General features: G+C 42.5%; 2 protein-coding genes across 2 annotated transcripts in view; both read left to right on the plus strand.

The window, feature by feature from the left end:
* LOC120060430 (EH domain-containing protein 4-like) overlaps positions 1–9,721 on the plus strand; it is a 28,314-nt gene extending 18,593 nt beyond the window's left edge. The window contains exons 4-6 of the mRNA XM_039009746.1: positions 5,233–5,645; positions 6,609–6,773; positions 7,850–9,721. Of these exons, the coding sequence (XP_038865674.1) occupies positions 5,233–5,645; positions 6,609–6,773; positions 7,850–8,407 (1,136 nt within the window). The 3' untranslated portion in view covers positions 8,408–9,721. The remainder of the gene's footprint in view (positions 1–5,232; positions 5,646–6,608; positions 6,774–7,849) is intronic.
* Positions 9,722–16,916: 7,195 nt separating this feature from the next.
* Positions 16,917–25,194, plus strand: part of sptbn5 (spectrin, beta, non-erythrocytic 5) — a 57,945-nt gene continuing 49,667 nt past the window's right edge. The window contains exons 1-5 of the mRNA XM_039009105.1: positions 16,917–17,030; positions 21,376–21,537; positions 21,942–22,058; positions 24,159–24,316; positions 24,549–24,777. Of these exons, the coding sequence (XP_038865033.1) occupies positions 16,917–17,030; positions 21,376–21,537; positions 21,942–22,058; positions 24,159–24,316; positions 24,549–24,777 (780 nt within the window). The remainder of the gene's footprint in view (positions 17,031–21,375; positions 21,538–21,941; positions 22,059–24,158; positions 24,317–24,548; positions 24,778–25,194) is intronic.

Consider the following 25,194-nt stretch of genomic DNA (forward strand, 5'->3'; position numbering starts at 1 on the left):
GACTTAATTATAATATAATAAGCACACAGAAATACGAGCCTTAGGTCATTAATATGGTCAAATCCGGAAACTTTCAGTGAGATACGGAACCGTTCTGTATTTTATCGAACAGGTGCCATCCATAAGTCTAAATATTGCAGTTACATTGCACAACCTTCAATGTTATGTCATAATTATGTAATATTCTGGCAAAGTAATTATGGTCTTTGTTAGGAAGAAATGGGCTTCACACAGTTCGCAACGAGCCAGGCGGCCCAAACTGCTGCATATACCCTGACTCTGCTTGCACAGAACGCAAGAGAAGTGACACAATTTCCCTAGGTAATATTGGCTGCTAACAAGAATTTATTTGAACTAAATATGCAGGTTTAAAATAATATACTTGTGTATTGATTTTAAGAAAGGCATTGATGTTTATGGTTAGGTATATTGGTGCAACGACAGTGCTTTTTTCGCAAATGCGCTTGTTAAATCATCACCCGTTTGGCGAAGTAGGCTGTGATTCGATGATAATCAATGCGGTGCCTGTTAATTTTCTTTGCAATGCAGGACAAGGTAGTTAAACTAGTAATATCATCAACCATGTGTAGTTAACTAGTGATTATGTTAAGACTGATTGATTGTTTTTTATTAGATAAGTTTAATGCTAGCTAGCAGCTTACCTTGGCTCCTTGCTGCACTCGCGTAACAGGTGGTCAGCCGGTCACGCAGTCTCCTCGTGGAGTGCAATGTAATCGGCCATAATCGGCGTCCAAAAATGGCAATTGCCGATTGTTATGAAAACTTGAAGTCAGCCCTAATTAATCGGCCAGCCTCTAGAATATATGTTTTGGCGGTTGTCTGTATTCTCGTCCTCGCTTTACGTCATTTCTAGCTGCAGACTAGTAATTTATGTCTATGGTTTGCTCTTATTCTGTAGGGATTGATAGTCTGAGTTGAACCATTTCCAGCTGTGTAGCCAATGCTCCACGCGGTATAGTCCTGTCTTTTGGTAGAGTTGTAGTTTAAACCACTTCACACACCAGCGTCACCCGGCATGTTTTGGTCTCAGAAATTCAACCATTTGCAACCACAGCTCACGCTGGGGTTTGCTTAGTCCTAACTATTCATGACCACAGCTCACACTGAGTTGGGTCACGAGTGGGTTTTATATGTAACAGTAGAAAAGGGCGGTCCACGACGCCTAATCTGGGTCTGGGCTCACAGGGCTGTGGCCACTGACTAGTTAATCTTTATGAAAATCCATACTCTTATTTAGAAGGTTAATATCACATTACATCTTTTCACAAATAGTTTAATGTTTAGTCACATACTTTTCACAATATTTAGATGTAAACTTGACAGCTGGGAAATGTACACTTTAAGAGATACCAATATGTGTGTTTCCTGTACCTCATGAGATCACCAAATGAAACACACTCAACATGACTGTCCCTTAAGTGTCCACGGATCATTCTCAAAAGCAGAAAAATTGTTTAATTCTCCCATTTTGGGGATTTAGGTGTCTTCAAGTGAAGTCCATTGTTCTCTCTCTGTGCTCTCTTTCTGCATGACCAGGGGGAAAGAGTCTCCGCCAGGAATTTATAACCTGAGATAACCGAACCTGGGTGTAGGAGAAAGGGGGTGGGGGGTACCCACGATCTACACCCAGAAAGGGCCACGTCATGACAAGATATACAGTGCATTCGGAAGGAATACAGACCCCTTGACTTTTTCCACATTTTGTTAAGTTACAGCCTTATCTAAAATTGATTAAATTGATTTTCACTTTGGTATTGTGTGTAGATTGATAAGGAAAACATTTTTTTTGTCCATTTTAGAATAAGGCTGTAATGCAACAAAATGTTGAAAAGGGGAAGGAGTCTGAATACTTTCCGAATGGATTGTATATGGATGATTTACAAAGCCAGGCACATTTAACAGTTAGGCTATTGATTAAAGACCTACAGTTGAAGTCAGAAGTTTACGTACACTTAGGTTGGAGTCATTAAAACTCGTTTTTCAACCACTCCACACATTTTTTGTTAACAAACTATAGTTTTGGCAAGTCGGTTAGGACATCTACTTTGTGCATGACACAAGTAATTTTTCCAACAATTGTTTACAGACAGATTATTTCACTTATAATTCACTGTATTCCAATTCCAGTGGGTCAGAAGTTTACATACACTAAGTTGACTGTGCCTTTAACCAGCTTGGAAAGTTCCAGAAAAGGATGGCATGGCTTTAGAAGCTTCTGATAGGCTAATTGACATCATTTGAGTCAATTGGAGGTGTACCTGGGATGTATTTCAAGGCCTACCTTCAAACTCAGTGCCTCTTTGCTTGACATCATGGGAAAATGAAAAGAAATCAGCCAAGACCTCAGGAAAAACAATTGTAGACCTCCACAAGTCTGGTTCATCCTTGGTAGCAATTTCAAAACGCCTGAAGGTACCACTCATCTGTACAAACAATAGTACGCAAGTATAAACACCATGGGACCACGCAGCCGTCATACCGCGCAGGAAGGAGACGCGTTCTGTCTCCTAGAGATGAATGTACTTTGGTGCGAAAAGTGCAAATGAATCCCAGAACAACAGCAAAGGACCTTGTGAAGATGCTGGAGGAAACGGGTACAAAAGTATCTATATCCACAGTAAAACAAGTCGTATATCGACATAACCTGAAAGGCCGCTCAGCAAGGATGAAGCCACTGCTCCAAAACCGCCATAAAAAAGCCAGACTACGGTTTGCAACTGCACATGGGGACAAACATCGTACTTTTTGGAGGAATGTCCTCTGGTCTGATGAAACAAAAATAGAACAGTTTGGCCATAATGACCATCGTTATGTTTGGAGGAAAAAGGGGGAGGCTTGCAAGCCGAAGAACACCATCCCAACCGTGAAGCACGGGGGTGGCAGCATCATGTTGTGGGGGTGCTTTGCTGCAGGAGGGACTGGTGCACTTCACAAAATAGATGGCATCATGAGGATGGAAATTATGTGGGTATATTGAAGCAACATCTCAAGATATCAGTCAGGAAGTTAAAGCTTGGTCGCAAATGGGTCTTCCAAATGGACAATGACCCCAAGCATACTTCCAAAATTGTGGCAAAATGGCTTAAGGACAACAAAGTCAAGGTATTGGAGTGGCCATCACAAAGCCCTGACCTCAATCCTATAGATAATGTGTGGGCAGAACTGAAAAAGTGTGTGAGCAAGGATGCCTACAAACCTGCCTCAGTTACACCAGCTCTGTCAGGAGGAATGGGTTAAAATTCACCCAACTTATTGTGGGAAGCTTGTGGAAGGCTACCCAAAACGTTTGACCCAAGTTAAACAATTTAAAGGCAATGCTACCAAATACTAATTGAGTCTATGTAAACTTCTGACCCACTGGGAATGTGATGAAAGAAATAAAAGCTGAAATAAATCATTCTCTCTACTATTATTCTGACATTTCACATTCTTAAAATAAAGTGGTGATCCTAACTGACCTAAGACAGGGAATTTCTGCTAGGATTAAATGTCTGGAATTGTGAAAAATTGAGTTTATATGTATTTGGCTAAGGTGTATGTTATCTTCTGACTTCAACTGTACGTAGTGCACTACCTTTTGACAAGGGCCCATAGAACTCTGGTCAAAAGTAGTGCACTATGTAGCGAATAGGGTGCCATTTGGGACACATGCCATGGAGATATGGGCGTTCTTCTACATCTGTTGTTGGTTGCTCTCTGTGTACAGCTGAGGTTGCATTCCTCAAGCTCTAGCCATTTAAACATTCTTTCAATGACTCATCATAGCATCACGACATCGGTAGTTTTCATGTTGAATTATATTGTACATTTTTAAAGGCCCATCCCTCAAAATCACAGAGTGGGCGTTTTTGAATATGACAAAAACATCATGGCCAAATTAAGTCATTCATGATTACTGGACTTGGTGAACTCGGAGTAGTTATCAGAATAAGAAGTGGTATTGATATATTTCCACGTTCCAATTGATTGAAATTAGTCATACAGATTAAGTTTGTTTCATGAGTGTCTGTCTATACCGATGTCCTCTGAGTACTCTCTCACGTCATTACAGCGTTGACAGTTCCCACACTATCCTCTCTCAGAACTCCTCCTAAATGGCTTGGCCCTTTTTAGGCTGCTCTCATTTTTTTATAGCCTTGTAATCCCTGCCATTTGTTTGTGTTAGCAACACAACATTAAAGGGAAATCTATTGCTGCTCGAAGGCAACTTTACATTTTCCTTTTGAAATTGAAGCACAATTATTTCAGAGGATTATTGCTCATTCAAGAAAATCACAATATGCCTCGTCTTCCAGGCAATCATTTGATTGTAATCTCCTTTGCACATGCATGTATGCACACTTTTACTGGCGACCGTCTACAATATTTGTCAATGGGCCAGCACATGATACGCTTCCTGAAATCTGTCAGACGATCTAGGTGTCTGTCTTCGTGGACCCGTTTTCATTACAACCTGACATGGTTTATTTAGAAAAGGAGTGCCACAGCTGCCACATGCACATTTTGTTTTACCTGTACCTGTAGGCTAGTGTTTGAACCTCCAATAGTGTTTATTTTGTCTACAGAAACAAAGGATATATCTGTCATTCATATGTCAACCCTCATTCTATTTCAGGAGGCCCAGAGTGTAGTCACTGGTTGGCTGTTGTATAAATATTAGTGGTGACTTTAAAGAGATGGTGCGCTCTTTTTCTACTTACCCAGTCAGATTAGCTCGTGGATACTATTTGTATGGCTCAGTGTCCAGTTTGAAGGTAGTTTCACGAGCAAATGCTAACTAGCATTTAGCCCAATGACTGGAAGTCTACCGGAACAGCTAGCATAGCTGCAGAGACATAAAAATGGTAATTATGAGTTCATCTGACTCATAGAAGTAGGAAAAGAGCTTAATTGCCAAAATCTCGCACTATCCCTTTTAAGATGGTGCTTTCACCCTTGGGCCACTGTAGAGATCTTAGTTAGAGGATGTATAAAAATCTGACTTTTTGTTGGATTTGTGTCTGAATATTTGTTTGTGTTCCATCTATCTTTTGAAGTGCAGGAAATCGTCACATTGCAATAGATTGTAAATCAGGTGTTCTGCAGACAAAAGACTGTAAACAATAGCAGTACAGCTATATCAGTTATAATTGATGTTTATCGAAGAGTGATACCTCTTCAATGTTGGCTGAGCCTCATGATTGTATTTTTTTTTTTTTTTTCACTCAACAGGCTATGATTTCTCAGAGGTGCTGCGATGGTTCGGGGAGCGGGTGGACCGCATCATCCTCCTCTTTGACGCCCACAAACTAGACATATCAGACGAGTTCTCTGAGGCCATCAAGGCCTTCCGTGGCCAGGACGACAAGATCCGCGTGGTGTTGAACAAGGCTGACCAGGTGGACAGCCAGCAGCTGATGAGGGTCTACGGAGCTCTGATGTGGTCCTTGGGGAAGGTGATCAACACACCCGAGGTGGTGAGGGTCTACCTGGGCTCGTTCTGGGCCAAACCCCTGCGGAACACGGAAAACCGTAGGCTCTTTGAGGCAGAGACGCAAGACCTCTTCAAGGACATTCAGGGCCTGCCTCGGAATGCTGCCTTACGCAAACTCAATGACCTCATCAAACGGGCTCGACTTGCTAAGGTAATAAGCTGATACGGTAACTCTACCGTTACTGTTCTCCCCACTCTTCCCTGCCAAATCCTGTGCTTTCTGCCCTGCCCAATCAGCTGCTTCTGCAAAAGCTAACGGGGATCTAAATAAACAAACAAACAGGAATCCTGCAGCTCTCTGTATTTCTTCCTTCTATGCTGAGAGTGTGTGAGTGTGAGACCATGTGATGTAGTAAAGCACTCTGTACCCCCAGGTTGGCCCTGTCGGTTTATTTTGCCCCTTTCTCTGGTCAGTGGGGAATGTATGACGTCCTAACCAAAAACTAAGACCCTGCTTACCCACCCTCTCAAACTCTCCCACCCTGTCCCTGCCAGTCTGTCTGCCATGTTTACGCCAACCTTGTCTGTCTTTGTCTGTCTGTTTGTCCATCCCACAATGCCTGCCTGCTTCCAAGAGGAATAAACATCATATGGAAACTAAAGGCATAACCTTACCTTGTCCCCTGGAGCGAACTTCCTTCCCTTTATTGAGGACATGTTAGTGTAAACACTGGTGTGAATGTTCCCCTGGCAAGGACATCTTAAAAGGTGGAGTCGCACTTGCGAACACAAGGAACACATTGATAACCCTGCTGGTCCAACAATGCTTGGAGAGGTTGAAGGACCCTGCTGAATGAATGCAATCAGCTTCTTTCCGATGTGTTCTATTTTTAACCCACCTTATCATTTCCCCTCATACAATTTCAGTTCACACAAGTCTCGTTATGGCAAGTCTCGTTATGAAATCAGATGAAAATATCAAACATGGAGAAGGAAGGGAACCACACAGATGTAGACCAAGTTTACTCGACAGCAGCATGGCCCCATACCTACAGTGTAATAGGACCTTGTTTGAATATGTGGAAAGCTGAAATCTGCAAATGAATTCAAAAGACAAGTGGTTCATGCTAAAACATACTAATAAGTTACCTCTCTCTCGCTCTCTCTCTCATAGGTGCATGCTTACATCATCAGCTACCTGAAGAAAGAGATGCCGTCGTTGTTTGGGAAGGAGAAGAAGAAAGAGGAACTGATCATGAGACTTCCTGAGATCTACACCATACTGCAGAGAGAGCACCACATATCCGCTGGAGACTTCCCCAACGTCGTCAAGATGCAGGTCAGCTGGGTTACCATGACTCCAGAGAATGAACGTGGCTGTATCCCAAATGGCAACTTATTTCCTATATAGTGCACTACTTTTGACCAGCGCTATCTGTGCCCTAGTCAAAAGTAGTGCACTATAAAGGGAATAGCGTGCCATTTGGGACGCATTATAGGTTATCATCTAGGTGCAATTCAATGGCTCATCTGAAAATGCAGAGTATTGTCAAATATTTAACCTTAATCTGTTTAGTTATCTTGAACACCTCAAGGGAGTTGTGAGACAGTACGTGTAGATTCAAGTAAAAGGGCAGATCATCAACAATGAATCAGAACGTCATCATTGCCGGACGTTTCCATCCAGTTGAAAGCGAGAGACGGCCACACCCCTGGCACCTCCCCAGCTCTGTGTGAACGCAGCTGTTTTCTGTCAGCTACACAGAAGAGCGAGAGCTAGGCCTTGGAGGTAGACTGAGCCTGGCTTTGGATTTGGAAGGGAGTAGCTCAACTCGTTGAACCTAGAGAATCATCACAACACTTGGACGTGAGAGCATTGCAGCTGGTTATGAGACATTGTCTACAGAGAATGCTCCACATTGAGCATGTTCTAGTATGTATGGATCCCCGAGGAGCAGTGTTATGCCTGGTCCTGTTATTGTGTGTTGAGGAGAGGGACCACCCGCCATAGTCTCAAATTCCTCTGGATTTTAGTCATGGGAGTTTTACTTAACAAAATGTTCTACACAGCACCTCAGAGACCTGTCAATCAGAAACAGTCAAACAATGAAATGTAACCGTAACATACCCTTTGGTCATCCCACCGTAATCTTAACCCTGTTATGATTTTAGGGTCCATTAGACACAGGCAGCCAAATTCCCCATCATTTTCCACTAATTGGTCTTTTGACCGATCAGATCTTTTGCCCAAGTCTCTCTGGGTCAATATATCTATTGCCAAGAGTCTTTGTATGGTTTAAGATCCTACCTGCACCCTACTTATTGGTTGTATGTAGGAAGCCTGTAATGTGTGATTTTGTGCCGCAACAAATTACATTGATCTTTGAACGTTCTTTGTGTCTTTTGTTTATACAGGAGCAGCTCCAGCACTATGACTTCAGCAAGTTCCCCTCCCTGAAGATGAAGCTGGTCGAGTCTGTGGACAAGATGCTGGCCAACAAGATCTCCGGCCTGATGACCATGATCCGCGACGAGGAGAGCAAGGCGCCACCAGCCATGGTGAGCGGCGGGGCCTTTGAGGGCTCCCAGGATGGGCCCTTTGGCCAGGGCTACGGAGAGGGCATCAGCGCCGGGTCTGACTGTGACGACTGGATTGTGAGCCATGACAAGCACAAGTACGACGAGATCTTCTACTCCTTGAATCCCATCAACGGGAAAATTAGTGGAGTCAACGCCAAGAAGGAGATGATGAGCTCCCGTCTGCCCAACACAGTCCTGGGGAAGATCTGGAAGCTGGCGGACTGTGATAAAGACGGCATGCTGGATGACGAGGAGTTTGCCCTGGCACAGCACCTGATCAAGGTGAAGCTGGAGGGGTACGAGCTGCCCACCGAACTACCTCAGCACCTGGTGCCTCCCGCTCACAGGAAGAACGAGGTCGCTGACAACCTCTACAACCACGACGCGGACTAAGGACGAGCCAAAGAAACACCAGTGGAGGACACTCCAACTCTGTTGTGTCCCAATGCCCAAACTCATGCATTATGTAGTATGATGTGATGTTTTGGCCACGCATACTAAGTAGTGTGAATATTGGGAAATAGGCAGTGATCCAGTCTTAACAGGAAATAAAGCGGGGAAAAATATGACTCAAAAACAAGCAGTGACCTTACTAAAGTTAGAATTAATAACTTATTTTTTGACCCAAAGCTTTTATTTTCATCAAATTACATTGAAGGATTTATTTAAAAGATTGACACTGCACTTTAGTTAACATTAGTGAAGGTTAGTTATATAAGTATCCAGGAACGGTGCTTACCATACAGTGCCTACAGTACCATTCTGCCACACAATTTCACCATTGTCTTAAATATGTTTAGTCTGTAGTCAAAATATAGAGGAAGAAAATATGCGGAATTTAATTATTGAACAAATACATCCTGGGAAGCTGTCTGGGTGAGATACAGAGGAAGTTTTCACATGGAGAGGTTGGTGTGATAGACTTGACAAAGGTTAGAGTGCATCTCCTCTTCTTTTAAGTGGCTTGGCCATTTTACCTACCGGAAAGAGATTTCTATTTTCAGAGAGCACAGTCTGGTTTTGAAAAATCAAGCATTGAGGCAATGGCGGTCTTTTTGCAACAAAAGAAACAGTTTGGGTAACAAAATACATTTTGTCCCATGTTTGTGTGCTTATGACAGGAGTGGATTCCTTGAGGACACATCATTGATACTCATAACAAGCTTATGATTGTGCCTTTTGTATAAGTTCTTGTCTGTATAGTTAAGTTAAAAATGGTGCACTGTCTTCTTACTTGGCCAGCTTGTAGACTGCATATAGAGAAACTCAAACATTTTAAATGTAATAAAAAGTTAAAATGTGTTTTTGTAACATTGTTATTTTAAATAGTTTAAGTGATATGCATGTTCATCTCTTCAGCCTTAAAGCGATAGTCTGACATTTAGGCAATTTAAGCCCTTTTTTTCTACTTACCCAGAGTCAGATGAACTTATGGATACAATTTGAATGTCTCTGTGTGCAGTTTGAAGGAAGTTGAAGGTAGTTTCTGGAGCCCTTGTTAACTAGTGTTAGTGCTATGACTGGAAGTCTACAGAAACAGCTTGCCTGCTACCTTCAACTTCCTTCTCTCTGGAAGTAGAAAAAATGTTGCGCTGTCCCTTTAAAACTTCTATGCAAATCCTGTTTTATTTCACTTTATCCAGGTATTTATGATCGGAGAAATTTCTGTATTATTCAGCTACTAACCTATGTGTTCATTGTACACCACCAAAAACAGACCTGTCCTGAGGCAGGATTAATGTTTTCAGAACATAGTTTGCAGGGCGGGGCCAAAATAGTAAACCTAAGATCTCATGCATACAACACTGTCGGTCGCTCTTGGGAGATGTGCTTGAGTGTAAATTCCTGCCTGTCAACATTGAGTCTACAGTGAAAAAAAACTAACAATTAATATTGTATCATTTCCTCTCTTGGGAGGTGGAGGCTCTTTTTGCTTGTGTTGTAAAAATGTGTTGCACATTCTAGTCATTTACTCATTCTAATGATTTATTTTTGGCTCACTAAAAATGTCCAAATTAGCTGGAAAGGGAGGTGAGTTATGAATATACAGGAAACTATATCATATGGGTTTCTGTCAAACCACACGTGATGCACTGAAACCCATCTGAAACATTTTGATTTCTCCTTTGTCAAGATAATCCATCCACCTAACAGGTGTGGCATATTAAGAAGCTGATTAAACAGCATGATCATAACACAGGTGCACCTTGTGCTGGGGACAATAAAAGGCCACTCTAAAATGTGGAGATTTGTCACTCAACACTGCCACAGATGTCCCAAGTTTTGAGAGAGCACGCAATTGGCATGCTGACTGCAGGAATGTCCACCAGAACTGTTACCAGAGAATCGAATGTTAATTTCTTTACCATAAGAAATTATGGCACGACAATGGGCCTCAGGATCTCATCACGGTATCGCTGTGCATTAAAATTTCCATCGATTAAAAAATTAAATGTGTTAGTTGTCCATAGCTTATGCCTGCCCATACCATAACCTCACTTTGTTCACAACGTTGACATCAGCAACCCCCTCCAATGTTGTTTTCGGGAATTTGGCAGTACGTCCAACCGACCTCACAACGACAGACCACGTGTATGGCGTCGTGTTGGCGAGCGGGTTGCTGATGTCAACGTTGTGAACAAAGTGAGGTTATGGTATGGGCAGGCATAAGCTATGGACAACTAACACATTTAATTTTTTATCGATGGAAATTTTAATGCACAGCGATACCGTGATGAGATCCTGAGGCCCATTGTCGTGCCATTTATCCGCCTCCATCACCTCATGTTTCAGCATGATAATGCACGGCCCCTTGTCGCAAGGATCTGTACACAATTCCTGGAAGCTGAGTGTCCCAGTTCTTCCCTGGCCTGCATTCTCACCAGACATTTCACCCGTTGAGCATGTTAGGGATGCTCCGGATCAACGTGTACGTCTGCAGTGTTTCAGTTTCCGCCAATACACAGCAACTTCGCACAGCCATTTGAAAAGGAGTGGGACCACATTCCACAGGCCACAATCATCAGCCTGAAACTCTTTGCAAAGGAGATATCGCGCTGCATGAGGCAAATGGTGGCCATACAATATTCTGACTGGTTTTCTGATCCACACCCCTTACTTTTTTTAAGGTAATCCCAGTCATGTGAAATCCATAGATTAAGGCCTAATGAATTTATTTCAATTGACTGATTTCCTTATAGGAACTGTAACTCAGTAAAATCATTCAATTTTTTGCATGTTACATTTATATTTTTGTTCAGTGTACAGTCGTGGCCAAAAGTTTTGAGAATGACACAAATATTAATTTCCACAAAGTTTGCTGCTTCAGTGTCTTTAGATATTTTTGTCAGATGTTACTATGGAATACTGAAGTATAATTACAAGCATTTCATAAGTGTCAAAGGCTTTTATTGACAATTACATGAAGTTGATGCAAAAAGTCAATATTTGCAGTGTTGACCCTTCTTTTTCAAGACCTCTGCAATCTGCCCTGGCATGCTATCAATTAACTTCTGGGCCACATCCTGACTGATGGCAGCCCATTCTTGCATAATCAATGCTTGGAGTTTGTCAGGATTTGTGGGTTTTTGTTTGTCCACCCGCCTCTTGAGGATTGACCACAAGTTCTCAATGGGATTAAGGTCTGGGGAGTTTCTTGGCCATGGACCCAAAATATCGATGTTTTGTTCCCCGAGCGACTTAGTTATCACTTTTGGCTTATGGCAAGGTGCTCCATCATGCTGGAAAAGGCATTGTTTGTCACCAAACTGTTCCTGGATGGTTGGGAGAAGTTGCTCTCGGAGGATGTGTTGGTACCATTCTTTATTCATGGCTGTGTTCTTAGGCAAAATTGTGAGTGAGCCCACTCCCTTAGCTGAAAAACAACCCCACACATGAATGGTCTCAGGATGCTTTACTGTTGGCATGACACAGGACTGATGGTAGCGCTCACCTTGTCTTCTCCGGACAAGCTTTTTTCCGGATGCCCCAAACAATCGGAAAGGGGATTCATCAGAGAAAATTACTTTACCCCAGTCCTCAGCAGTCCAATCCCTGTACCTTTTGCAGAATATCAGTCTGTCCCTGATGTTTTTCCTGGAGAGAAGTGGCTTCTTTGATGCCCTTCTTGACACCAGGCCATCCTCCAAAAGTCTTTGCCTCACTGTGCGTGCAGATGCACTCACACCTGCCTGCTGCCATTCCTGAGCAAGCTCTGTACTGGTGGTGCCCCGATCCCGCAGCTGAATCAACTTTAGGAGACGGTCCTGGCGCTTGCTGGACTTTCTTGGGCCCCCTGAAGCCTTCTTCACAACAATTGAACCGCTCTCCTTGAAGTTCTTGATGATCCGATAAATGGTTGATTTAGGTGCAATCTTACTGGCAGCAATATCCTTGCCTGTGAAGCCCTTTTTGTGCAAAGCAATGATGACGGCATATGTTTCCTTGCAGGTAACCATGGCTGACAGAGGAAGAACAATGATTCCAAGCACCACCCTCCTTTTGAAGCCACCAGTCTGTTATTCGAACTCAATCAGCATGACAGAGTGATCTCCAGCCTTGTCCTCGTCAACACTCACACCTGTGTTAACGAGAGAATCACTGACATGATGTCAGCAGGTCCTTTTGTGGCAGGGCTGAAATGCAGTGGAAATGTTTTTTGGGGATTCAGTTCATTTGCATGGCAAAGAGATCACTCTTCATAACATTCTGAAGTATATGCAAATTGCCATCATACAAACTGGGGCAGCAGACTTTGTGAAAATTAATATTTGTGTCATTCTCAACTTTTGGCCACGACTGTGTGTATATATAGCCTTCCTGTGTTTTGTTAAAATCAAAGCACGTTCTGCCTAGTGGTACGTGTTGAGTTTTGGCTGCATTAATTTTTTTGTGGAAATATTCAGCTAACCAATCCAAAAATCTCAAGGAATGAGGTGGTGTATTTGGTGTAGCAGTAATATTATACTATGCTATTATATTTGATTATGTTGAATACTAATGAATCATTATTTGATCTTCCAAGACATTGATTCAGTTTTGATCTAACTTTAACCAGAAATTGAAGGACACCCAGCCTAGGCTACTATTTTGCCTCATGCAAAATTTGATAATCCAGAAACGAGAGAGCCCATGTGTGGTTGTTTTTATGGAAATCTGTGAATATTTGGCCAAGGAAACATTTCTGGTTGGTCTCAGGGAATGTGAAACCATTAGGAAAGGAAACTTCTAAAACGGGTTGAGTGAAGTTGGAGCAAATATGTGGAATGAGCATGGAGAGCCTCACAAATTAGTTTAAATGACCTTATCTTTCAGTCTAATATGGCTATTTATTTTTGAAGCTCTTCATCAGAAGCACCATTTTTGTAAATTGTTTGGCCTAACTGTCCTCTCCAAGTTTAGCTGGAACTTAGCCCGAAAGGATTTGAGAAATATGATTGTTTGACCGATAGGCCTATGACATTGGCCTACGTCTCGTCTTCCACTGTGCAGAATATAAGATCTCAACAACGATTGGAGAGACTGGTTCAAATGTTTGACTGAAATACGGGACAAATCAACTTTTTTTCTAAATTAGTGGTGTTTGAATTTGTTGTTACAATGCGGGACCTGGTTGTTGGGTTTCAGGACAAGGGTCAAAATGCAGGATTGTCCCGCACAATCCGGGACATGTGGTCCCAACTACCAGGGGCCCCCCACCCAGAATTATTATTTTTGGGAAACCTGCTAAACTTCCTGTTATTCTACACATTTTGCCAGGAGCTTGAGACAAAATGTTGCAGTTTTAAAGCTAATTTCCTGCAATTCTACACATTTTGCCATGGATTATTACATGTTCATATGCTATCTGGGGGGCCATGACTAAAATCCCCCAAAAGCGCGGTCGGTAATCCTGCCCCGACTATGCTTTAGATCAAATCAGAATCCACATCTACTTCCTTCTCACGCCCCTTTCTGCAATGTAAGTTGGCTATTCAGCATATTACTCTGTCTGCCAAATTGCCCTATAACGCTAGCCCTTTGCCTCCCATGCAGTCAGGTGAGTCAAGTGTTCATGCTGTAAATCCCTTACTCCAATGGTTTCAAAGTTCACTTCTGCATTACTGGACAGGAGAAGGATCCCCCCCCCTAAAATCTGCGAGATAGGTAGATGAGAGTCTCTGAGATTTATTCACATTGTGCATCACAATCTCAATTGATAAGGATACTTTAGAAGGAAGGTAAGCGAAGAAGCCATATCTTTCCTCCTATGGGTTTACGATTCTCTCGTGTTTACTGTGTATCTCCAGATTTGTCTTCCGTGATTTATTTACATTATTCAAGAGATAATGCTTGTTATACTGTATGTACTGTATGTGTTGACAACAGGTTCATGATAAACACGGTAGTTTACCTTACAAAAGCTTTCTTTTCCAAAACAAGGCCGCATAATACTGCTACAGTACTGATACTGTGTGATACCTAAAGTCTTATCATGCCAGTATTTAGTACATCCTGTGTACTTCACAGTATGTATGTTGTTTTTAACCTTGTTGCATGTTCAAGATATCTTTTATAAGATACTGCTCGTTGTTGTAGCTACAGTAGTTTAGTATGACCAGACACCAGTGTCTTAGCTAGTTACTGAGTAAGGTTTCTTTTTTTTAAATTAAAACGGCTGACACATGACTTGGCTCAGATGAAGGATTCCAATGTTGAGTTGAGACAGTTTTAACACTGAAATGTTTTTATCTCAGAGGACGGAGAGAAGGAAAGGTTTCTCCGGTATAGTGTCCAGTTTGAATGTATGTGGGAATAATAGCCTGTATTGTTACTGTAAAGTATAAGTAAGCACCAGCTAAAACCTACTACATAAAATTATGGATTTAGTTTATCTTAGTCCAAAAAGTACAGTTGAAGTCAGAAGTTTACATACACCTTAGCCAAATACATTTAAACTCCGTTTTTCACAATTCCTGACATTTAATCCTAGTAAAAATTCTCTGTCTTAGATCAGTTAGGATCACCACTTTATTTTAAGAATGTGAAATGTCAGAATAATAGTAGAGATTTATTTCAGCTTTTATTTCTTTCATCACATTCCCAGTGGGTCAGAAGTTTACATACACTCAATTAGTATTTGCTAGCATTGCCTTTAAATTGTTTAACTTGGGTCAAACGATTTGGGTAGCCTTCCACAACCTTCCCACAATAAGTTAGGTGAATTTTGGCCCATTCCTCCTGACAGAGCTGGTGTAACTGAGTCAGGTTTGTAGGCCTCCTCGGTCGCACACGCTTTTTCAGTTCTGCCCACAAATTTCTATAGGATTGAGGTCAGGGCTTTGTGATGGCCTTTCCAATACCTTGACTTTGTTGTCCTTAAGACATTTTGCCACAACTTTGGAAGTAGGCTTGGGGTCATTGTCCATTTGGAAGACCCATTTGCGACCAAGCTTTAACTTCCTGACTGATGTCTTGAGATGTTGCTTCAATATGTACACATAATTTTCCATCCTCATGGATTCACTATTTTATGAAGTGCACCAGTCCCTCCTGCAGTAAAGCACCCCCACAACATGATGCTGCCACCCCCGTGCTTCACGGCCGGGATGGTGTTCTTCAGCTTGCGAGCATTCCCCTTTATCCTCCAAACATAACGATGGTCATTATGCCCAAACAGTTCCATTTTTGTTTCATCAGACCAGAGGACATTTCTCCAAAAAGTACGATGTTTGTCCCCATGTGCAGTTGCAAACCGTAGTTTGGCTTTTTTATGACGGTTTTGGAGCAGTGGCTTCTTCCTTGCTGAGCGGTCTTTCAGGTTATGTCGATATAGGACTTGTTTTACTGTGGATATAGATACTTTTGTACCTGTTTCCTCCAGCATCTTCACAAGGTCCTTTGCTGTTGTTCTGGGATTCATTTGCACTTTTCACACCAAAGTACATTCATCTCTAGGAGACAGAACGCGTCTCCTTCCTGCGCGGTATGACGGCTGCGTGGTCCCATGGTGTTTATACTTGCGTACTATTGTTTGTACAGATGAACGTGGTACCTTCAGGCATTTGGAAATTGCTCCCAAGGATGAACCAGACTTGTGGAGGTCTACAATTGTTTTTCTGAGGTCTTGGCTGATTTCTTTTCATTTTCCCATGATGTCAAGCAAAGAGGCACTGAGTTTGAAGGTAGGCCTTGAAATACATCCACTCGTACACCTCCAAGTGAAATAATCTGTAAATAATTGTTGGAAAAATTACTTGTCATGCACAAAGTAGATGTCCTAACCGACTTGCCAAAACTATACTTTGTTAACAAGAATTTTGTGGAGTGGTTGAAAAACTAGTTTTAATGACTCCAACCTAAAGTGTATGTAAATTTACGACTTCAACTGTAGATATGTTGGAAATAGCAGACTTCAAACAGTTCCCAGTCCAGGATATGAGCTGGCATTGCCCTGTGGATACAAAGAGCATGGCATGATCTGGATGATATTATCTATAAAGCCAAGAATTTTTACAGTCCTGTTGAATGGGCCAGTAAAAGAAATGAGGAGGTATAAAACTATATGATCAGCAGGGTTAGGTTGGACTAACTGTGTGATCATTTCTTCAGATTCACCGTATTGATACAGTCCAAAGACAGAAAACTATTTCATGGGAATCGGGAAAATCTTGTTCAGCCACCGGACATAGACGTTGCTATTTAGGCTGATTGCAAACGGACTACCTTACAGCAATTGCGAGTACTGTTTAGTGTTCCAACCAACAAATAGTTTGTTTTGAAGTGACACAAAATATGGAGATTAGAACAAATACTCAAAACGTTGCATTGAGCAGTGTACTGTAGGCTGATTTGACAAGTAATGGTAGTGAGGTTGATATTGCTCTCTCCCTACAGGTGAATATATATACATATAACCATCAGGATGGACGGGGAGGAGTTCGAGACAGGCCGTATCCAGGTGCTTCAGGAGCAGCGTATGGCTGTCCAGAAGAAGACCTACACCAAATGGATGAACAGTGTCTTCACCAAGAACGGGGTAAGAGGAATGGATGAAAGCAAATGGCCCTCTGAGGCTATAGTGGGTGTCAACATGCACTGCTTCTCCCTCACTGTTTAGGGTTTAAACAACGGCCTGGCTCAGTGCCAAGTCCTGCTGCTTTTGTGGAAAACACCTTTTGTAATTGTTTTGGGGTAAATGTTTTGCTCAGTCATTGTTCTTCATGCGTATCAGCTTTTTAACTTTCATGCCTTTTAAGTACCATGCTTATCAGGTGTCTAAAAGTAATGTCATCCACTAATCACATACTCTTGGTGCTGGTCAAAAGGTTCAACTTGAAAAAGACCAAAGACCACACTTCACAAGTGTGCCTGATAACCTATCCTTAGCAGCTGGCTGACCTCCGAGTTAGCCCTTACAAAGAAATATTAGTTTTTAAACTGCAGTAAAAGTGCACTAACTGCAGTCGACTCTGGTATTTTAAAGGCTGTAATTGCAGAATAACCTCAGTGTACTGCAGTTAAACTGCAAAATTACTGTAGTAAATGATGTGGAATTTTCGATGCAGTATTTGCAGCATACTGCAGGTATTCTGCACTCTCTCTGCAATCTTTTATCATAAAAGAGACCTCAGTGTCTGATTAGCCACTATCTGTGAAAGCTGCAACAACATGTTGAAGCTTGAAAAAATCATAATTATCTCACAGACACTAATCAGCTGTTGGCTCTGAGGTAATATTGGCTAATAGCAATGTAATAAGGAAATAGATCTGTGGTAGATCAGTGCCAGCAATATTTGAATAATCCAAAATTAGATTAAGATTAAACTGTGAAATTTGTTCCATTTTGCTACACTACATTCTATCCATTCCTCTGAGATGTACTCAATGTGAGCCTGATGGTGCAAAACTGAATGTAATTGGCAAGAAACTCAAGTTATTCAATTCAATACACCTTTATTCATCCCCTCAGGGGCAATTTAGATGGGTAGGGCTATGGCTTCTTATCTCAGATCAGTTAGAGAGGAAATGTAGGGCCAAAACTGAGGATTGAATTAGCTGAGGGGACCATCATGCTTTATGGACTCTAGACAGGTAACAGTGCTGATGCTTGGTTAATATGTAACCTCACTTTATCATCTATGGCAGGGAGGGAGGGATGGGGAGAGACAGAGAGAATCCAAGATCTGGCATAAATATTGCACCAGCCAGACACACAGGAAGGAAAGAAACTCTTTTTATAGCATTAGCTTTGTTTAATGTTCCATTTCTAGGGTAAAATAACATTGTTATTCAGATCCCATCACGTCAGATCTCTTCGAGGAACTGAAGGTAACATAATTGGTCAGACTATGGGCACTGTAATTTCTTTTATGTCCCTCTTTTTCCTGCATGGGCATATTACGGTTGTTCACACCCACACCATGTGAGTCAGATGCATGGTTCACCACATGTATTTGAAATGCTTCCCCTTCGCTTTCCTCCTCCTCTCTCTGTCTCTCTCCCCCTGAGTGTTGTTCTGTCAAAATCAGCCCATAAGTAACATTTGCGTTGCATATCACGGTAGTGGAAATGTTGCATGGCAGGCAGAGGCCTATATATAAGCCTTTGACTGGACACCACTTTTCTGGAATTACCCATACGTAAGCATTTCACTGTAAGGTCTACACCTGTTGTATTCGGAGCTTGTGACTACAAAGAAAACCGGATCACAAACACACCAAGTCAACCTGAATCTGTATTTACAGTACATGACATGGCCATAGGTATTTTTGGTATTTTATTAGGATCTCCATTAGCTGTTGCAAAAGCAGCAGCTACTCCTCCTGGGGTCCACACGAAACATGAAACATAATACAGAACATCATTAGACAAGAACTGCTCAAGGACAGAACATCATACATTTTTAAAAAGGCACACGTGGCCTACATATCAATGCACTCACAAACGATCTAATAGGTCAAATAAGGGAGAGGCATTGTGCCATGAGGTATTTATCTGTTTTTTGAAACCAGGTTTGCTGGTTGTAAGTTAACTATGCAAACCATTTGGGATTTTCAACACATTGTTTCTTATATAAAAAAAGAGGAGTTGGCTATAAAGCACAAACAGATCTGGGATCAGGCTAAAGTGCTCTATGCTGTACTGTAAAAATCTATGAAGACCTGAGCCAGCAGGCGTGCATACTGTAACAGTGATGCATAATAACCAGTGTAATGATGTAATGGATGAGCCCTGGCCTGGTACCCCTCCCAGCCTCCCACCACCGTGGATCCAGAAAGACCAGAGCAGACCAGGCATACTTAGGCGCTCCCATAATTACACCTCTAGGAGAGAGGAGAGGCAGTCAGCAGACCGGAGTTCAAATACTATTTGAAATCTTTCAAATACTTTGAGCAATTGTTCTTGCCTGCCTGGAGTGGTGGGTTTTGCCGTTTTGGGACTAATGTATTGGTCCATTAAGCCAGGCAAGCTCAATCAAGCACAGAAAGTATTTGAAATGAATTAGAATAGTATTTGAACCCAGGTGTGGCTGTCAGGAGGTCAAGCAATCTGTTCTGAGACATGATTTCCCTGGCGTCTGGATTAGGGAGTGGCTGTCACACTGGTCGAAGAGGATAGGTGCAGGAAAGGGTGGGAAGGAGAGAAGAGGAGGTTGGGGGGAGGGAGGGAAGGGAAGGGTGCTTGTCTGTTACACTTTAATGGCGCACAGTGGCAGCAGGCCTAACTAACAGGCCCCAATGTCAGAGCAGAGCCTCATAGCCCTGGCTGCAGCTGGCTGACTGGGCTGGAGCCAAGCTAACGTTTCCTGCACCTCCTAACCCAATGTCTCAAATTTACACAGGTCACTGAAAATAGACACCCCAGTATGTATGAGAAAGTGAATTGGATTTTTGCAGAAGTGAAGGTGATGACGAGTTGATCATAGTTTCCTTCCTGACTTGCACAATCTGTGAATAAAATGTTTCATCACATCCACTAATCATATATCTAAGAAAGAGATGAGCAGGTTTAGCGCTTTCCTCTACTCTAACTAGCCGTGTTAGCTGGGTGATCAGGTGATGTCACAGAGGTGCAGTCTCATGACAAGTTTCGTAACACGGGTCATAAAGGTGTTCTGTTAAACAGGAAGTGTTTGTTCATCACCTATGTCAGTACATCTTCTATCATGTTACAAATCATGTTACAAATCTTCTATCATGCTATGCTTCCAACTGAAACTACTACTACAATAGCAGGAAATGTTGTATTATTTGGTAAAAGACCAAGTCCATATTATGGCAAGAGCAGCTCAAATAAGCAAAGAGAAACGACAGTCCATCATTACTTTTAAGAAATGAAGGTCAGTCAATCTGGAAAAGTGCAGTTGTAAAAACCATAAAGCGCTAAGATGAAACTGGCTCTCATGAGGACCGCCACAGGAAAGACCCAGAGTTACCTCTGCTGCAGAGGATAAGTTCATTAGAGTTACCTGCCTCAGAAATTGCAGCATAAAATAAATACTTCATGGAGTTCAAGTAACAGACACATCTCAACATCAACTGTTCAGAGGAGACTGAGTGAATCAGGCCTTCATGGTTGAATTGCTGCAAAGAAACCACTACTAAAGGACACCAATAATAAGAAGAGACTTTCTTGGACCAAGAAACACAAGCAATGGACATTAGACCAGTGGAGATCTGTCTTTTGGTCTGATGAGTCCAAATTTGAGATTTTTGGTTCTAACCGCCGTGTCTTTGTGAGTTGCAGAGTAGGTGAATGACTGATCTCTGCATGTGTGGTTCCCAACGTGAAGCATGGAGGAGGAGGTGTGATGGTGTGGGGGTGCTCTGCTGGTGACACTGTCAGTGATTTTTTTAGAATGCAAGGCACACTTAACCAGCATGGCTACCACAGCATTCTGCAGCAATACGCCATCCCATCTGGTTTGGGCTTCCCACTATCATTTGTTTTTCAACAGGACAATGGCCCAACACACCTCCATAACTCTACCTACATGTACATATTACCTCAATTACCTCGACTAACCGGTGCCCCTGCACATTGACTCTGTACCGGTACACCCTGTATATACAGTAGCCTCGCTATTATTATTTTACTGCTGCTCTTTAGTTATTTATTTTCTTACGTATTTTTCTTAAAACTGCATTGTTGGTTAAGGGCTTGTAAGTAAGCATTTCACTGTAAGGTCTACCTACACCTGTTGTATTCAGCGCATGTGACAAATAAGATTTGATTTGTGTCCAAACTTTTGACTGGTACTGTACATACAGCATACAACAATTTAATGGACCTCACACCAATGTCTTTTTTTAATAGACCTTCATCAGAGTTTGTCAACCCCCCCATTTACACACATGTTGTCTGTCCCTCTCCAGGAGAAGCTGTCCCTTAGTGATGTGTACACAGAGCTGAAGACAGGGGTCCCCCTTGTCCGTCTGTTAGAGTTAATCTCCAGGGAGAAGCTGCCCACCCCCAGCCGACGCACCCTACGGGTCCACTGCCTGGAGAACAACAGCATCGGTATCAACTTCCTCAAGACTAAGGTACATTCACAATACAGAGTTTAGTGAACTGAAGGATTTAGAAATCCCCAAAAATATCTTACCCCAGGACACTTCGCATGATAACTAATTCTGCAAGGATCTTGAGGTTCATTTTTAGGGAAACAGGCCTACGTTTCATGTGAAGTGTTATGGGGTAAGACGTTTTTTTGGTTTTACAGTTCTGTGGTTGTTTCTGAGTTGTTTGGGGTATTGTTTTGCCTCTGACAGTGGTTCACATGAACAAGTATACATACTTTTATTTTGCAATATCAAACAAAAATTGGATCATTCCATCTAGACTAGTCGATAGCCATATTTTTTTGATGTACTCTTGTACGCCTTTTACGACTGTACATTTGGATTTCTCCTGAGTAGTTATCAACCAGTACCTGCTGACCTTTCAGATTCGTGTGGATCTGATTGGCCCTGAGAACGTTGTGGATGGAGATCGGACCCTGATCTTGGGCCTGCTGTGGATCATCATCCTACGCTTCCAGATCGGAGCCATCAATCTCGATGAGGTATTTCCCATATAATTTTAAAGAGTAGAACAGACTTGGAGTCTCTGGCCAGAATAATTACATTTCTATAATACACTACATGACCAAAAGTATGTGGACACCTGCTCGTCGAACATCTCATTCCAAGTCATGGGAATTAATATGGAGTTGGTCCCCCCTTTGCTGATATAACAGACTATACTCTTCTGGGAAGGCTTCCCACTAGATGTTGGAACCATTGCTGCGGGGACCTGCTTCCATTCAGCCACAAGAGCATTAGTGAGGTCGGGCACTGATGTTTGGCGATTAGGCCTGGCTCGAAGTCGGCTTTCCAATTCATCCCAAAGGTGTTCCATGGAGTTGAGGTCAGGGCTCTGTGCAGGCCAGTCAAGTTCTTCCACACTGATCTCGACAAACCATTTATGTTTCAACCTCGCTTTGTGCACGGGGGCATTGTCATGCTGAAACAGTAAAGGGCCTTCCCCAAACTGTTGCTGCAAAGTTGGAAGCACAGAATTTTCTAGAATGTAATTGTATGATGTAGCGTTTAGATTTCCCTTCACTGGAACTAAGGGGCCTAGCCCAAACCATGAAAAACAGCCCCAGACCATTATTCCTCCACCAAACTTTACAGTTGGCACTATGCATTGGGGCAGGTAGCGTTCTCCTGGCATCTGCCAAACCCAGATTCATCCATCGGACTACCAGATGGTGAAGCGTGATTCATCACTCCAGAGAACGTGTTTACACTGCTCCAGAGTCCAATGGAGGCGAGCTTTACACCACTCCAGCTGATGCATGACATTGCACATGGTGATCTAAGGCTTGTGTGGGGCTGCTAGGCCATGGAAACCCATTTCATGAAGCTCTCGGCGAACAGTTGTTATGCTGACGTTGCTTCCAGAGGCAGTTTGGAACTCGGTAGTGAGTGTTGCAACCGAGGACAGACAATTTTTACGCGCTATGTGCTTCAGCACTTGGCAGTCTCATTTTGTGACCTTGTTTGGCCTACCACTTCACAATAACAGCACTTACGGTTGACTGAGGCAGCTTTAGCAGGGCAGACATTTGACGAACTGACTTGTTGGAAAGGTGGCATCCTATCACGGTGCCACATTGAAAGTCACTGAACTCTTCAGTAAGGTCATTCTACTGCCAATATTTGTCTATGGAGATTGCATGGCTGTGCTAAGTTTTATACACCTGTCAGCAACGGGTGTGGTTGAAATAGCCAAATCCACTATTTGAATGGGTGTCCACATACTTTTGTATATATGGTGTATTTCCTCTGTCCTGGGCGTGACCTGGAATACACCTCACTGAATGAATAGAGATTATACACTGAGTGTACAGAACATTAAGGACACCTGTTCTTTCCATGACAAAGACTGACCAGATGAATTTAGGCAAATCCAGGTGAAAGCTATGATCCCTTATTAATGTCACTTGTTAAATCCACTTCAATCCGTGTAGATGAAGGGGAGGGGGCAAGTTAAACAATTATTTTTAAGCCTTGAGACAATTGAGACATGGGTTGTATATGTGCCATTCAGAGGGTGAATGAACAAGACAAAATATTTAAGTGCCTTTTTCAACGGGGTATGGTAGTAGGTGCCAGTTGCAGTAGTTTGTTTCAAGAACTTCAACGCTTCTTGGTTTTTCACGCTCAACAGTTTCCCGTGTGTATCAAGAATGGTCCACCACCCAAAGGACATCTAGCCAACTTGACTCAACTGTGGGAACCATTGTAGTCAACATGGGCCAGCATCCCCGTGGAACGCTTTCGACACCTTGCCCCAATGAATTCAGGCTATTCAGAGGGCAAAAGGGGGTGTGTGCAACTCAATATTAGGAAGGTGTCCTTAATGTTTTGTACACTCAATGTATATTGTATTATATGTCATACTATATTTGAAATCTGAACTTCATGTGGCTCGAAGAAATGTGAAAATGTTAATTAAAATTACAAGATGTGATACAGTGTGTATATTCTCATCAAGTAAGTGCCAAAGGTCAAGCATAACCTCTTGGATTAAAAAACAAGAAGTAATACAGATGGTTTTCTTTAAAGTAAGTGCCAGAAGTGCAGACTGCATACTAAGTCTGGTCTACCGGTTTCAGGCAAGTGGTGGTGCCAGCAACGCCCGTCGTTCTGCCAGGGAAGCTCTTCTGATCTGGTGCCAGCGTAAGACAGCAGGATACTCCAACGTCAATGTGCAGGACTTCTCAGGAAGCTGGAGGAATGGGCTGGCATTCAACGCCCTCATTCATGCCCACCGGTAAAGAGCAGCAAGGGGAAAATGGCAGGATAGTTCCGAGGGGCAGTTTCTTAGATTCAGATTAAGCCTATTTTAATGGAGAATCCCCATTTAAAAGTGATTTTTAATCATCCAGAAGTACATTTGCTTAATCTGGGTCTGAGAACCCCCCCTAGGAGTTTACAGATATATAGTTTTTGTTAATGAATTTACTGTACCCATCATATTTAAATGGAAAAACATTTTGTCGCAGACCTGACCTGTTTGATTATAATCGTCTGCATGAGGAGGACCCTAAGAGGAACCTGGGCCATGCCTTCTCTCTGGCCGAGAATGAGTTTGGCATCCTCCAGCTGCTGGATGTGGAGGACATCGATGTTAAACACCCAGATGAGAAGTCCGTCATGACCTACGTCTCTCTCTACTACCACTACTTCTCTAAGATGAAGCAGGGACAGACCATCCAGAAGAGACTGGCCAAGGTCAGTAGAATCAGAATCCAAAAACTTTGTTACTAGGAATTTCTCTTGGTGATGTACATACAAGCATCCATAGTCCTAATCCTTCCTGTCTATGGTTATCTATAGTAAGATGTGTGAGGAAAGCATATCCTTGTGTCATATCCACATCAGATCTAGTCAGGGATGGGCCCGCCTGGCCTGGTGGCTCAGTTGGGATGATGATAACATCTACTCTCTCTTCAATGTTGACAAAACAATAGGCGAGGCCACTGTGCAGTGTACACAACACTCACACACACACACACACACACACACACACACACACACACACACACACACACACACACACACACACACACACACACACACACACACACACACACACACACACACACACACACACACACACACACACACACACACACACACACCACATTA

The sequence above is a fragment of the Salvelinus namaycush genome, chromosome 15 (assembly GCF_016432855.1).
Source record: "Salvelinus namaycush isolate Seneca chromosome 15, SaNama_1.0, whole genome shotgun sequence".
NCBI lineage: Eukaryota > Metazoa > Chordata > Actinopteri > Salmoniformes > Salmonidae > Salvelinus > Salvelinus namaycush.